This window comes from Heteronotia binoei, chromosome 21, assembly GCF_032191835.1.
Source record: "Heteronotia binoei isolate CCM8104 ecotype False Entrance Well chromosome 21, APGP_CSIRO_Hbin_v1, whole genome shotgun sequence".
Lineage (NCBI taxonomy): Eukaryota > Metazoa > Chordata > Lepidosauria > Squamata > Gekkonidae > Heteronotia > Heteronotia binoei.
In genome coordinates, this window is record NC_083243.1 from 73,323,719 (window position 1) to 73,338,253 (window position 14,535).

A 14,535-nucleotide genomic window follows, 5' to 3' on the forward strand; every position below is an offset into this window, starting at 1 on the left:
AGGCCTCTTTCAGAGACGTTGGAAAATGCCCCTCTAAGAGGGATCTATTTATGATGTCCTGTAAAGGACATCTAAGCTCCATCTGGCAAGATTTAATCAGCCAAGAGGGGCAAGGGTCCAGATCACATGTTGTTGGGCGAGCAGCAGAGAGAATTCCATGAACTTCTTCCAGGCTGAGCGGGTCGAAGTGGTCCAGTATTAAATCTGAAGACAGGCGCGGAGCCTCAGGTTCACTTACTGTATCTAATGTGATAGGCAGGTCTTGGCGGAGCGACGAGATTTTATCTGCAAAATATTTCGCAAATGCCTCACAGCCTATCTCTAATTCTCTAATATTTGGTTTGCCTTGTGGCAATGTTATAAGATCTCCAATTACTCTAAATAATTGTGCTGGGCGCGATTTTGCAGATGCAATCTTGGCTGCAAGTATTCTTTCTTTGCAGCCTTGACTGCCATCTCATAAGACCTCATAAGCGTTCTATAGGATGTTCTCGTCGCTTTGTCCCGAGTATGCCTCCACCGTCTCTCTAGTCGTCTGAGCCCTTGTTTCAGCTGGCGAAACTCCAAGGTATACCATGGAGCCAGCCTCTTACGAGGGCGCCGAGGGCGCCGAGGGCGCCGAGGTGCAATTTCATCGATAGCCCTGGATAGCTGGCCCTGCCAGACTTCCACCAGGTCATCGAGGGGATTGCCAGTGGGCCAGGGATCCCTCAGGGCTGTTTGGAACCGTTCCGGGTCCATCAAGCCCCGGGGGGGCGAGCCAAAATAGGCTCTCCGCCCATACAGGGTTGGGGCGACGTCTCCATACGGGCCTTAAGGGCTAGGTGATCCGACCATGGAACCGCTTCAGCCGCGATATCGTTCACCAGAATCCCGGATGCAAAGATCAGGTCTAATGTGTGCCCGGCCTGATGCGTGGGAGTTGTGACAAATTGAGAGAGCCCCAGTGTCGCCATGGAAGATACTAGGTCCATCGCCTGAGTGGAGGCCGTGTCATCGGCATGGACATTGAAGTCACCCAGGACCATAAGCCCCGGGAACTCCAATGCCCAGCCCGCCACTGCCTCCAATAGTGATGGTAAGGCGCCGGCTGGTGCGTTGGGCGGGCGGTACACCAGCCAGATCGCCAACCCCTCTCCAACATCCCACGTCAGGCCAGCACATTCAATGCCATCGATCTTTGGTGCCGGGAGAGCCCGAAAGGTGTAACCCTCCCGTATGAACAGCGCTACCCCTCCCCCCCGCCCGTTATTCCGTGACTGGTGAAAGACCGAGTAACCTGGGGGGGGTCATCTGGGAGAGAGCTACTGTCTCTCCGTCCCGCACCCAGGTCTCGGTCACGCAAGCCAGGTCCACATCCTGTTGGAGTAAGAACTCCTTGAGGGTCGAGGTCTTATTATTGATGGACCTGGTGTTGCATAACACCAGTGACGGAGACAAGCCTTTCCTCTTAGTCCCACTACCTACCACCGTTGGGATGGGAAGTAGACCGGAAGGTGGCCGAGCACCATTTTGTCTCTGTCGCCTTCTCTTATATATCTGTCTATTCCCACCGTCATATCTTCCCCTCCCCAGGAGCACTGGAATCCCTTGGGCAGACATCCGCACTTACCTGGATAGCTCTCAATATAACCCCTCACAGTTGATCTCCCAATTTATCCCTACCTGTCATTTAATCTATCTCCCCCTTACCAACCCCTCCTGTTCTTAGCTGCTAACTCACTAATTATATCTTAATTTAATTAATTTAATAACCCAACCCAATCTCCCCTCTGGTCAATTAATAAAAAATTTTATAACTTTAATCGATTCAGCACAATTAATAAATAAATAAATACTCCCTCCCACCATTCCTAATTAATGTGCTAAAATTTATAAATATAGTTATATATAAATCAACATATAAATATGAATATATATATATATATAAATATATAATATATTATACATAAACAATCATTAATTAATTGACTAAAAATTCAAATTAATTAATTAATTAATAACTATTTTTGTGGGATTAATTAGCGGTTAGCAGTCAGTTGGTTCCTAGATTATAAGTCCAAATATTCAGTAGAGGGTGGTAGTATATATTGTCTATGGGGTGCAGATGTTAAAGTCATAGGTTGATCTTAGGTGCTGATAAAGTGCAAGTGCCAGTGCAGTTGATATATAAACACGTTCCTCTTTCCTCCTTTCCAGTCTCTTGTGGCTTGACACACTCCTGGGCTCCCCTGAGCCCCGTATAGGGCTTCTCTGTTGGGGGGTAGCCAGGCCGTTGGGTCAGCCCCTCTGGTAGTGTCCGTAGATGGAAAGGTGGTGGGAAGTGAAGTGAAGTAAAGTGAAGGTGAGAGTAGCGGGAGCAGGGGCAGGGAGCACGGTACACGACGGAGGAGGGAGGGAGGAGGTGGGAAGGAGGTGGAGGGGGGGCGGAGGGGGGCGAGGAGGCAGGGAGTGAGGGGCGGGGGTCCAAGACACCCCAAGATGGTCTGTTGCCCGCTCACTGTTCGTGCTGCTCCTCCACACAACGCCGCAGCCGCTTCCCAGTCTCTGCTCGCCGTAACTCCCTGGCCGCCGCCCACGACTCGTCCTCGGCGTTCTCGCCGAGTTGTCTGGCTCCTGCCTCCGCGCCTTAGCAGCTCTGCACTTTCCGCAGTCCTCTGCCTCCACGTCTTCGTAGCTCATAACTCCACTCCCTCCGTTGTTCCTCCCGGCTCTCCCTCCGCTGCTCTACCTGGTTCTCTCGCACGGCAACTCGTGGTCGCTCTCCTCTCCGTCTCAGCACCAGGCCCAGTTTCGGTCTTCATTTGCAGGTGGGTTTGGCGTTTATTCTTAGCTGTTATTGCTTGTTACTGCTGCTGCTGCTACTGCTGTATCTCTTAGATGTTTCAGTACAGAGACGGTCGTTGCAGTAGTAGAGTTGTTAAGTTGTTAAGTTGAATTTAATGATAGTAACAGCGGGAGCCCTAGCGTCTAGGCTTCTACCGCCGCCGCCATCTTTGCTTTAATTGACTCACTGTTCATGCCCTTCCAACTAAACGCACTGGTAACTATGCATGCGCAAAGCTGGAAGGAAGCCGAGCCCCGCTGTGTCGGTGATGTTGGGGGCAGTGAGGCTGTGGGAGACCCATCATCCTTCAACTTCTGAGGAGCAACTAACCAAGAGGCCAAGGCAGAAGGCTCAGCACAAAGACCACTCACTGAGCCCAGGAGCGAGGAACAACGCTGGGAGCATAGAAGGCAGCCCTGGAGTGAGGAAGTCAGTGGCAGAGAGCTCAGGCAAAGCTACTGCACTTGACTAGGCTTGTCCGGAGGTAGTGTGTTATTTCAATTGATTATTCAGTCAGTTAAAGGCTGAGAGATTGGCAGGTGGAGGCAATGAGCGGGAGGAGCACCCGAACCTGCAAAAGCAGCACGGCGACTAAGCAAATGGGGAAGAAGCAGCAAATGTCAAGGCATCAGGCTGGGAGACCACATCCTCCCAGGACTGTGAGCGGGGTAGAGCAAGGAAGGTTGGAGGCAGGTTGGCATTGGCAGGGATTTGCCAATGGAAGGGAGACTCAGAGGATAGATAAGAGGGGGAGCAAAGGAGGCCCTGACAGGTGCAATGATGTCACTTTGTGACATTGGTGTATGAGGGTGGGGTTTCCCCCACTTGCCAGCTGCACCACAGCACGTAGAAGCCCCCAAAACTGGGACCTTGGGAATGGCGAGCCTATGAATATACTGTGAGATGTCCGCATGCCTCTTTTTTTCCTTTCTTTTTTTTCTATTTAATTTTATTTATTTATTACTTTAGATTTCTATCCCACCCTTTCCGCAAGCGGACTCAGGGCAGCTAACAGTCAGTTCAAACATCTACAAATACAGTTTAAAAATGATAAAATACAACTAAAAACATCTTATGGTGCTGTTCATACTTCTGGGGTCTAGAGAGGGAGATGGGGACGGGGGAGAGAGGGCAAGACAGAATCAATGGAGGAAGAGAAACAGAAAGTAGATTAAATAGGGCAGCGCCCATTTGCCTAGCTGCACTCCCTTCTGAGGCAGGAAATGAAATGGAGATGGTGACTCCCACAAATCTGAAGACAGAAAGCTGAAGTTTAGTTCCTACCCCCTTGATTGGATGGTGGAAATCATCCTATCAAGATTTATTTATTCTATTTCTCTGCAAGTGGGCTCAGAGGGAGAACTGTGAAAGGGTAAAAGGGTTGGGGCATTTAACAAAGCATATGAGATGGATATGACCAGCAAAGGCCATAGAGAAGTATATGTATAAGTATTATGCCCAGGGCAAAGGAAACAGAATTTATTTAGGGATATCAACAAAAAGGAGAAGAAAGTTGGAACACTGTACAACAAGATGGTGAGATATGATACTGAGAAAGTTTAAGTTTCATTCATCTCTTCCTTCCAAGCAACCTGCACTGTTTGCTCTGCAATCACCAAATAGCCCTTGATGGGAATAAAAATCCCAGATACTTCTTAAAGTAATGCTAAAAGAGACTGCCCTGTTGGCTAACCTCCAGTCACCATCAGCCAGGTAGATGACATCTCCCACTTTCTCACCTCCTACACAGTTGGATCTCTACTGAGCAGGGCTTTTATAGCTTGCTTTCAACAAACCAATGACAGAAAACAATATTCTTCAGTGGAAATGAAGCCAGGAAAACATGCTTGTGGGAGAACTAGAGAATACACAGAATACCCCACCACACACACACACACATACACAGTTTCCAAGGCTGACTGCATACATGACTCACTGAGCACATATCCAACTCCCATCTTGGAAACTAATTCTGGGTTGATTTCTGGGCCAGAATTTCTTTGAACGAGGCTTTTTGCAGACATAAAATGAGGAAGGAGCTTTCACTATTGTAATCTTCATCCAAACATTATCACGTAGCAAGTGCCATAGCATGTACATATCTTACATAGTGCTGATGCTCTCCATGTCAGAGCTGGATGTTGCTGGCAGAGCTGTGGAAACTCTCCATGTGCTCAGAGTGATCCACTTGGCAAGCTTTTTATAATCACTGCATGGAGAACTTTCCATGAAGATGTTATTTCAAATGGGGATTTGCAACAGTTCCCAAACAATTTATTTAAAAAAAAAACCAGTCCAATTTGTTTAAATCGTCTGGGCAACAAAGGGGAATAATGACAAATCGATGGATGTAATTCATTCACTATTATTCCTCCTTCTCTTGACAAATAGCACACATTGTTCAGATCCAGGCAGCCATAGCTGCTGTTTCAGGGTGACTGTAGTTCCACCCAGCAACAAACTAGTAGTAGCAGGCCAGCTAAATGAGTGGAAGATTTCTATTCTTCATCTGGTTCTTTAGACATGGTTTCTGAAGTATCTGAAGAGCCACATCTCAGTGCATTCAGGCAAATGTAGGCCTTAGTGTATGCCTTACATCAGTGGCCCCCAACCTTTTTGGCATCAGGGACTGGTTTTGTGGAAGACAATTTTTCCACTGATTGGTGGGTGTCACGGCTGGGGCACGCCTGGGTCAGGTGGGTGTCACGGCTGGGTCAGGCAAAGTCCAGGGGCAGTCCGAGGTCTGTAGCCAGTCAGCAGGAGGGTCTGAGGCACCAAATCCGAATCACTGTACAAGTATCGCAGGTCCGAGGTCCAAAAGCCGAGGTCAGGGAATCCAGAAGTCACAAGCCAAAGTCAGGGAGTCCAGAAACCAAAGTCAAGCCGGAGTGAATGCTAAAACGTCAGGGAGATGACTAGTTGCTTCCACAAAGCCTCCTCCCAAAGCCTACAGCTATATAGCTCTCTGCTGGCTGTTGCCCATTTGGGCTAATTGCTGGCTCAGAGAGGCAGCCAGGATCCTGTTACAACTCAAGCATCCTTGCTCTTAGAAGGGCCAGAATCCTCTCAAAACTCATGGCTCAGGGAGCGTCTTGCTTGTGAGCGTGCCGCCCTCCTCCGATCCCTGAGGTCCTGACGGAGGCGGTCACGCACACGCGCCACCCGAGAGGGCGAGGCAGGGGGGCTGGGATCTTCTCCAGCAGGAGGCAGGGGCACTGGTGCAGGTGGCAGGGGCACAGTTTCTTCTGCAGGCTCAACTTCCTCTGCAGGGTCCCCAGCACCCATGACACTATCCCCCCCCCAGGGCCCCCCTCCGTCGAGGGGCCTGGGAGGTCGGGGTGGTCGTTGTGGAACCATTGCACCAAGTCCGGGGCATGAAGATTGTCCACGGGCTCCCAAGACCGGTCTTCTGGGCCGTATCCCTCCCAGTCCACAAGGTACTGGAGGCCTCCACGATGGTACCGGGAGTCCAGGATCTGGCGCACCTCGTATTCCTCTTCATCATCCACCAACACCGGTGGTGGCGGTGGGCAAGGAGGTCGCGCTGGGTCAGGGGGTGCAGCTGGAACAAGGAGGGAGCGATGGAACACGGGGTGAATGCGGAGGTGGGGTGGCAACTGGAGCCTGAAGGCAACGGGGTTTATTTGTTCTATGACGGGGTAGGGTCCAATGAACCGTGCATCCAGCTTGTGAGACCGACCAGGCCGGCGCAGGTAGCGAGTTGAAAGCCACACCTGATCCCCCAGCTGGATTGGGGGGCATTCCTGCCTCTTCCAGTCCGCAGCCAGTTTATAGGCTTCCTTGGCCCGCTGTAGCTGCTCTCGGAGCAAGTCTTGGCTGGCGCGGAGTTCTTGCAGGTAGGTCTCGACGGCGGGGACATTCGTGGGTGGCAGGATTGCCAGGAAGAACTGAGGGTGATACCCGTAGGTTGCAGCAAACGGGGTCATTTGGGTGGAGGAATGGACCGCGTTGTTGTATGCAAACTCCGCTAGAGGCAACAGAGTGGTCCAGTTGTCCTGCTGGTAGCAGGTGTAACAGCGGAGATATTGCTCTAGTGTGGCATTGGTGCGCTCTGTCTGACCATCTGTCTGTGGGTGGTAGGCTGAGGACAGGTGCACTCGAGTCCCCAGGCTGGAATGGAGGGCTTGCCAGAACCGAGAGGAGAACTGGGGGCCCCGATCTGAGATCAGGTGGGCTGGGAGTCCGTGCAGACGAAAGATGTGTTGCAGGTAGAGCTGGGATGTCTCCTGAGCTGTGGGAAGTTTCGGGCACGGAATGAAGTGGGCCATCTTGGTAAATAAATTGACGACCACCAAGATGCAAGTCTGACCCTTGGATCATGGAAGTTCCGTGATGAAATCCATCGAGATGGTATCCCAGGGTCCTGAGGGTGTGGGCAAGGGCTGTAACAACCCCGAGGGTTTGGCCGGGACGTCTTTGGCCCGTCGGCAGACGTCACAGGAGCTGACATAACGGGCAACATCAGAGCGAACTCGTGGCCACCAGAATTCTCGCGTCAGCAAGTGGGTGGTCTTATGCTGTCCAAAGTGCCCGGCGGGTAACAAGTCGTGGGTCAGGCATAGCACTTCTGCCCGCAAGGGCCTGGGCGGCACATAGAGGCGTTCACGGTGTAGCAAGAGGCCGCCTCGAGTCGTGAACTCGCCTGCCGAGTCATCTTGGAGTGCCTGGAGGTGTTGCTGGACCCAGGGATCGTTGGCCTGGCTAGCACGAATGTCCTCCACGAGTGTGGGTGAAGTGGAGGTGGCTGCAAACACTGAGGGCGGCAGGATGGGAGCAGCGGGCACGGTCTCAGTTGAAGCAGGGGCGTATTCCGGTTTCCGGGAGAGCGCGTCTGCTTTCCGGTTCTGGGTATGGGGGATGTAGGAGATCCAGAAGTCAAAGCGGGAGAAGAAGAGGGACCATCGGATCTGGCGCTGGTTGAGACGGCGGGTGGTCTGGAGGTGCTCTAAGTTCCGGTGGTCAGTGAGCACTTGAACAGGGTGGCGAGCCCCTTCGAGGTAATGCCTCCAAACCTCAAAAGCCGCCTTGATCGCAAGCAACTCCCTCTCCCAGATGGTATAGTTCCTCTCCGCAGCAGTAAGCTGGCGCGAGTAATAGGCGCAGGGCTGGAGTGGCTGAGACGGCTCCTCACGCTGGGAGAGCACTGCTCCCAGGGCCACGTTGGAGGCATCAGCTTCCACCGTTAAGGGAAGCTGGGGGTCAGGGTATCTCAGGAGTGGCCCGGTGGCAAAGCGGGTCTTCAGGGTGGAGAAGGCGTTATCGGCCCCTGGGGACCAGCGGAAGGGTTCTTTGGGGCGGAGTAGTTGAGTCAGGGGTGTTGTCAGGGATGCATACGCCGGGATGAATTGCCGATAGTAGTTGGCAAAACCAAGGAATCGCTGCAGGCCTTTGCGATTCTGAGGAGCCTGCCAGGTCAGGACCGCTTCCACTTTTTTCGGGTCCATGAGGATCCCCTGAGGTGACACAATGTGAATGAGGAACTCGACAGAGCGCAGGTCGAAGTCGCACTTCTCCAGCTTGGCGTAGAAGCCATGGGTTCGTAGGCACTGCAGGACCTGGCGGACGTGCTTGGCGTGCTGGGCAGGGTCGCGGGAGTAAATTAGGATGTCATCTAGGTATATGATTGCAAAGCGGTCGAGCAGGTCCCGGAAGATGTCATTCATGAACCTCTGGAAGACGGCGGGGGCGTTGGTCAATCCGAAGGGCATCACCAGGTGCTCGTACTGCCCGTATCGGGTCCCAAACGCGGTCTTCCACTCGTCTCCGGGCCGTATGCGCACCAAATTGTACGCTCCACGGAGGTCCAGCTTGGTGTAGATTTGGGCCCCCTTTAAGCGATCCAAGAGTTCAGGGATCAGTGGTAGAGGGTACCGGTCGCGGATGGTGATCTTGTTCAGGGCCCGGTAATCATTGCACAGCCGGAGCTCCCCACTTTTCTTCTTCACGAAGAGGACTGGAGCAGACAGGGGAGAGGTCGAGGGTCAGATGAATCCGCGTTTCAGGTTCTTGTCCAGGAAGTCTCGCAGAGCTGCCAACTCAGGCTCCGACAGGGTACAGACGCCCCACCGGGAGTGGTGCCCCAGGTACCAAGTCAATGGCACAGTCATAGGGCCGGTGAGGGGGAAGCTGTACGCTCCTGTCTCTTCGAAGACATCGGCGAAATCCGCATACTTCTGAGGGAGCTGAGGACCACCACTCGGGATGCCGGCTGCTAGAGTGGTGGGAGGAGTCAGATGAGGACATGGGTCTCGGAAACATAGTTCCTGCTGGGCCCAGTCCACGATGGGGTTGTGCAGCTGCAGCCAGGAAAGGCCCAGAATCAACGGGAAGCGAAGCATGCGGGCGACATTAAACTGCAGCTGTTCTTGGTGCTGCTGGACGTGGAAGGTGATGGGACAGGTCTCCTGGGTGATGGGCCCAGAACGGAGGAGGCGCCCGTCAATAGCCTCCACCAGCGTCGGAATCTCTTTTGTCTGCACCGGGATCTGGTGCTGCTTTACGAAGGCGACATCTATGAAACAGTGGGCCACTCCCGAGTCCAGCATGGCATACACGAACAGCCACCGTTCGTCAGGCAGACGGAGTTTGACTGGTAGCAGGAACGGCCCCGGGGTATCAGCCCGCTGTTCGGAGGACCCAGCTAGTCGCCCCAGGCTGGGGGGTCCACTTACGCCTGGGGCTGCCCTTTTGGCGGCGGTGGCAGCGAAGGTCCGGGTATCCGATGCTTAGCAGGGCAGCCAGAGGCATAGTGGCCTGCCGTGCCGCAGTAGAGGCACAGATTCTGCGTGCGGCGTCTTGTCTTTTCCTCTGGGGTCAGGCGGGGTTGAGCAGCTCCAAGCCGCATAGGCTCATCCTCGGTGCTGGTACTAGCTGGGGATGGGGGAGGAGCCAAGTGGCATGGCGCAGGGAGCTGGCGCCCTCTGGTCTTGGCTTGGTGGCGACTTTCCAGGCGGCCATCGATGCGGAGGCAGAGGGTGTTGGAGCGTGGGTGGTTGCTCTACCCTGGCCACTGGCCGCAGGTTGTTGCTGCAAGTGCACCACTGCCTGTGTCAGCTGCTGTACCTGGGCTTGGAGCGCAGCCAGTAGTCCTGTAGTTTCACTTGCTTCAGCATCCATCCTGTGGAGTGGGTGTTTGTTGGTGGAAGCAATCTGTCACGGCTGGGGCCGGGTCAGGCAAAGTCCAGGGGCATTTGGGCTAATTGCTGGCTCAGAGAGGCAGCCAGGATCCTGTTACAACTCAAGCATCCTTGCTCTTAGAAGGGCCAGAATCCTCTCAAAACTCATGGCTCAGGGAGCGTCTTGCTTGTGAGCGTGCCGCCCTCCTCCGATCCCTGAGGTCCTGACGGAGGCGGTCACGCACACGCGCCACCCGAGAGGGCGAGGCAGGGGGGCTGGGATCTTCTCCAGCAGGAGGCAGGGGCACTAGTGCAGGTGGCAGGGGCACAGTTTCTTCTGCAGGCTCAACTTCCTCTGCAGGGTCCCCAGCACCCATGACAGTGGGGGTGCTGAGGCTTTTGCTGCCCCAGGCTGCCCCCAAGCCCACACCCCATCCCTGCCCCCCATGGGGGTCTTTAAATAAGGAGTAATCAAAGGTCTCTGTCTTACTCTGCATCCCGGTTGCTAATAGGCCATGGACCGGGACCAGTCTGTGGCCCAGGGGTTGGGGACCCCTGCCTTACATTATGTTACATTTGCTAAGGTGCACTGAGATGCACTGAGATGCAGTGTTTTGGTCTTTGCAGAAGCAGTATTTGAGACACTGGTATATGGTGGGGCCAGGAGGGGATGGAATGGAATGGTCCACCTGCCTGCTTCTTGGCTGGCCAAATGAAAGCACATCACCGCAGTAGCCACCTTAGTCACCTGCACAGCACAACAGCCACTTTGGAATCAGAGGAGTTAACACGCCCAATAGAAATACAGCCAAATCTAATAATGAATTGAAAAAGTTCATAATAACAGATGGAATGAAGAATAAAGGATGTAAATAAAACTCAACTTTTAAAAAAATGTATATCCCCATAGTTTTATTCAGCCCCCCCATAGGTATTTTATTATACAGATCAGCTCTGACAACTTTTAGATCAAGCCCACAAACTGGGATTACAAACTGGGATATAGCACACATGAGAATTTCAGCAAGGGGTGGGGTTGCTGAGGCACTTGTATTCAGATTTCATGCCAAACCAAGAAATTTCCAAATCAAGCTTTGGATGTGTGGGGAGAAGGAAGATGGGAAAAGAAAAGTTAACATGCAAGTACAGCAACCAACTTGTTTATACCAGATACCAGCTTAATTCCAGCTCATTGTGAGGTAGGTAGAAATGCAGGCCAGGGCTTTTTCTACAGCAGGAACTCATTTGCATATTAGGTCACACCCCCTGACATTACCATTGTTTCACATAAGGCTTTTTGTGGGAAAAACCCAGCAGGAACTCATCTGCATATTAGGCCACACACACTGATGCCAAGCCAGCCGGAACTGTGTTCCTGTGTGTTCCTACTCAAAAAAAGCCCTCATGCAAACTACACAACCTGAAAGCATACAGTTTTATGCCATTTGAAGTTTCTCTTATACAAAGAGAAACCTTGAAAGGCATCTTGAAAGCCCGTTTGGTGTAGTGGTTAAGTGTGCGGACTCTTATCTGGGAGAACCAGGTTTGATTCCCCACTCCTCCTCTTGCAACCTGCTGGAATGGCCATAGCTCTGGCAGAGATTGTCCTTGAAAGAGCAGCTGCTGTGAGAGCCCTCTCAGCCTCACCTACCTCACAGGGTGTCTGTTGTGGGGGGAGAAGATATAGGAGATTGTAAACTGCTCTGAGTCTCTGATTCAGAGAGAAGGGCGGGGTATAAATCTGCAATTCTTCTTCTTCTATGGAAAATAGCATAACATTGAAAAAGTATTGTAACATGCAAAATCTTTCTAATTTAGGAACACAGTTCAGGTTGATCCAGTACAGGATTTCCACCAACACAAACACTTCTACCCACACAGCAGGATTTTCCTTACACTTGCAGAAATGCTCCATTGTTTCCAAATGTTATGTTGCAATGTATAAAGTCTTAAACTTTTAGCATATAAATAAAAATATATTTGCATATCAGACTGCCTTACAGTCCATCTAGTTAAATGACCTGCCAGAGCAAACTATCACAAGACATGATCCTTCTTGAGCCCAATAATAAAATAGCTAATGATAATTTTAAAAACATTATATAAACTCTCCCACCCTGCTGCTTCCAGGTAGCAGCCTGAGCACAGAGACGTGACATCAGCTTCCAAGACTGTTAGATTTTAACTTAGCACATGAGAGGAGTCATGAACCTAGAGCTTAAAATAAAGAGTACTAACGCCTGACTAAGTGAGAGTTTGTTCCCCTAACTGATATATTTGAGGCTCCAGCACAAGACAAGATACATTGGGGAGGCTTTAATGTTGGACAAATTGGTGCACACATTTGCAACAATATTAGACTTTTCTAGGAAGAGGGTGAGTAGAAGAAAGAAGAAATTTCCATAAGTATACTTTCCCTCGTGTAAAACCAATCCTATACAATTTGTGCCTTACTGAAGGCCACATATTTATTTATTATATCAGATTTATTATATCACCAGCCTATTTCCATTTGTTCTTCTTTATCTAGAGGAAGGCAATTTATCCAAAGCAGCAGCTTGATTAAAAACAAGTAATCCTTGCCACACTGTTTGGAACAAAATATTTCACATAATGTTTGAAAAACAGGAAGAATTAAATAAAAGCAACTTTCTTCTAAGATGGTGTGTTAAGGCAGATATGTCTTCAGACTAGCTGGTTAGTTTATATTCCATTTTCTCTTTCATATATTTTAACACTTACCAGTTTGCAACCATTATAGCCTCCCCCCTTGAACCAAGACATAAAGGAACTAGATGGAAAACACTAGGCAGTTTTAAGAGCTATTAAAGCTTCCTTTCTTCTCTCCACACTGACACACCTGTAAAATACTTTCAATATATAGAACTACCAAGTTTACAGAGAAAAACCTGCAAAAAATTCTCAGAGCAGCCTATGGCAACCATCAATCCATATCAAAAACACAGATCCAAGAGTTTCAATGAGCTTACACTGTAGCAGCAGCAGCAGGAGGAGATTGGATTTATACCCCACTCTTCACTACCCGAAGGAGTCTTAGAGTGGCTTACAATCTCCTTTCCTTCTCCTCCCTACAACAGACACCCTGTGAGGTAGGTGGAGCTGAGAGAGCTCTGACAGAAACTGCTCTTGAGAGGAACAGCTCTGCAAGAACTTATGACTGACATCAGCATCAGGTTACATCAGCAAGTGCACTCGGAGGAGTGGGGAGTCTCCCAGATAAGAGTCTGTGCACTTAATCATTACACCAAACTGGTTCTCTCTGGCACCAAACTCAGAATTACACTATTCGCTTCTTTTTTAAATACATATGCATACCCATAGACTGTGTTCAGAGAAACAATTTCTCTAACAAACATGAAAAAAGCCATTCACTCACTGATATTCGTCGGAAGGACTTGAATTCAAGGTACGTAAGATGATCTGATAACTCCTCGGGTTCCAAATGATCAAAGAGAAGTGAGACTTTTCGTTTCTTGCTGGTGTTGGATTTTATACGCTGTGTGATCTTTCTAGACCAATCGCGAGCATTTCTTTTAAAAAGGGTAAAGTAATTTATTTACATGCTTTTTCTAGATCAAAATCATGCAACTAATTATATATAACAGAAGTAATCAGTACCCATAGTGTCAGTCAGAACACCAATTCTTATGGACAGCATTATGAGACTAATTTTTAGCATTACCTGTCATTCAACAACACATGTAAATTTTGTATACTTATTTTACATGTGTAATTATGTGTCTAGAAATTTTACTGTGCTACTGATTAATAAGGACATTAATTCCAAATTAATTAGCAGAATGTAATACTATGTGTCCTTCTCATGGATTGCTCCCTTGTCGTGGCGAGAGGGCTTGCGCGGTTCAATGAGGCTGTGGGCTATGCCATGCAGGGCCACCCAAGATGGACAGGCCACAGCTGAGAACCCAGACTAAATGTAATCCACTGGAGAAGGAATTGGCAAACCAGTATCCTTGCCAAGAAAACTCCATGAGCAGAAACAAAAGGCTAAAATATATGACGCTGGAAGATGAGCCCCTCAGGTCAGAAAGTGCCCAATATGCTACTGGGGAAGAGCATTCAAGTAACCACAGAGTGAAGCGGCTGGGCCAAAGCTGAAAGGACGCTCAGCTGTGGATGTGTCTGATGGTGAAAGAACAGTCCGATGCTGCAAAGAACAATACTGCATTGGAACGTGGAATGTAAGATCTATGAATCAAGGTAAGCTAGATGTGGTCAAACAAGAGATGGCATGCCTGAACATTGACATCTTGGGAATCAGCAAACTAAAATGGACGGGAATGGGTGAATTTAACTCAAAGGATCACTACATCTATTATTATGGGCAAGAGTCCCATAGAAGAAATGGTGTGGCCTTTATAGTTAACAAGAGAGTGAGGAAGGCAGTAATGGGATACAATCTCAAAAATGACAGAATGATCTTGGTCCATATCCACATGGACATCACCTGATGGGCAACACAGAAATCAGATTGATTATATACTCTGCAGTCAAAGATGGAGAAACTCCTTACAGTCAGCAAAAACAAGA

The 14,535-nt window shown here is 50.0% G+C and overlaps 1 protein-coding gene across 2 annotated transcripts in view; it reads right to left on the reverse strand.

Annotated features, from left to right (window-relative positions):
- Positions 1–14,535, reverse strand: part of RASGRP1 (RAS guanyl releasing protein 1) — a 102,745-nt gene that overhangs the window by 50,062 nt on the left and 38,148 nt on the right. For both annotated transcript variants that reach the window (XM_060261292.1, XM_060261293.1), the window contains one exon: positions 13,361–13,514. In XM_060261292.1, the coding sequence (XP_060117275.1) occupies positions 13,361–13,514 (154 nt within the window). The remainder of the gene's footprint in view (positions 1–13,360; positions 13,515–14,535) is intronic.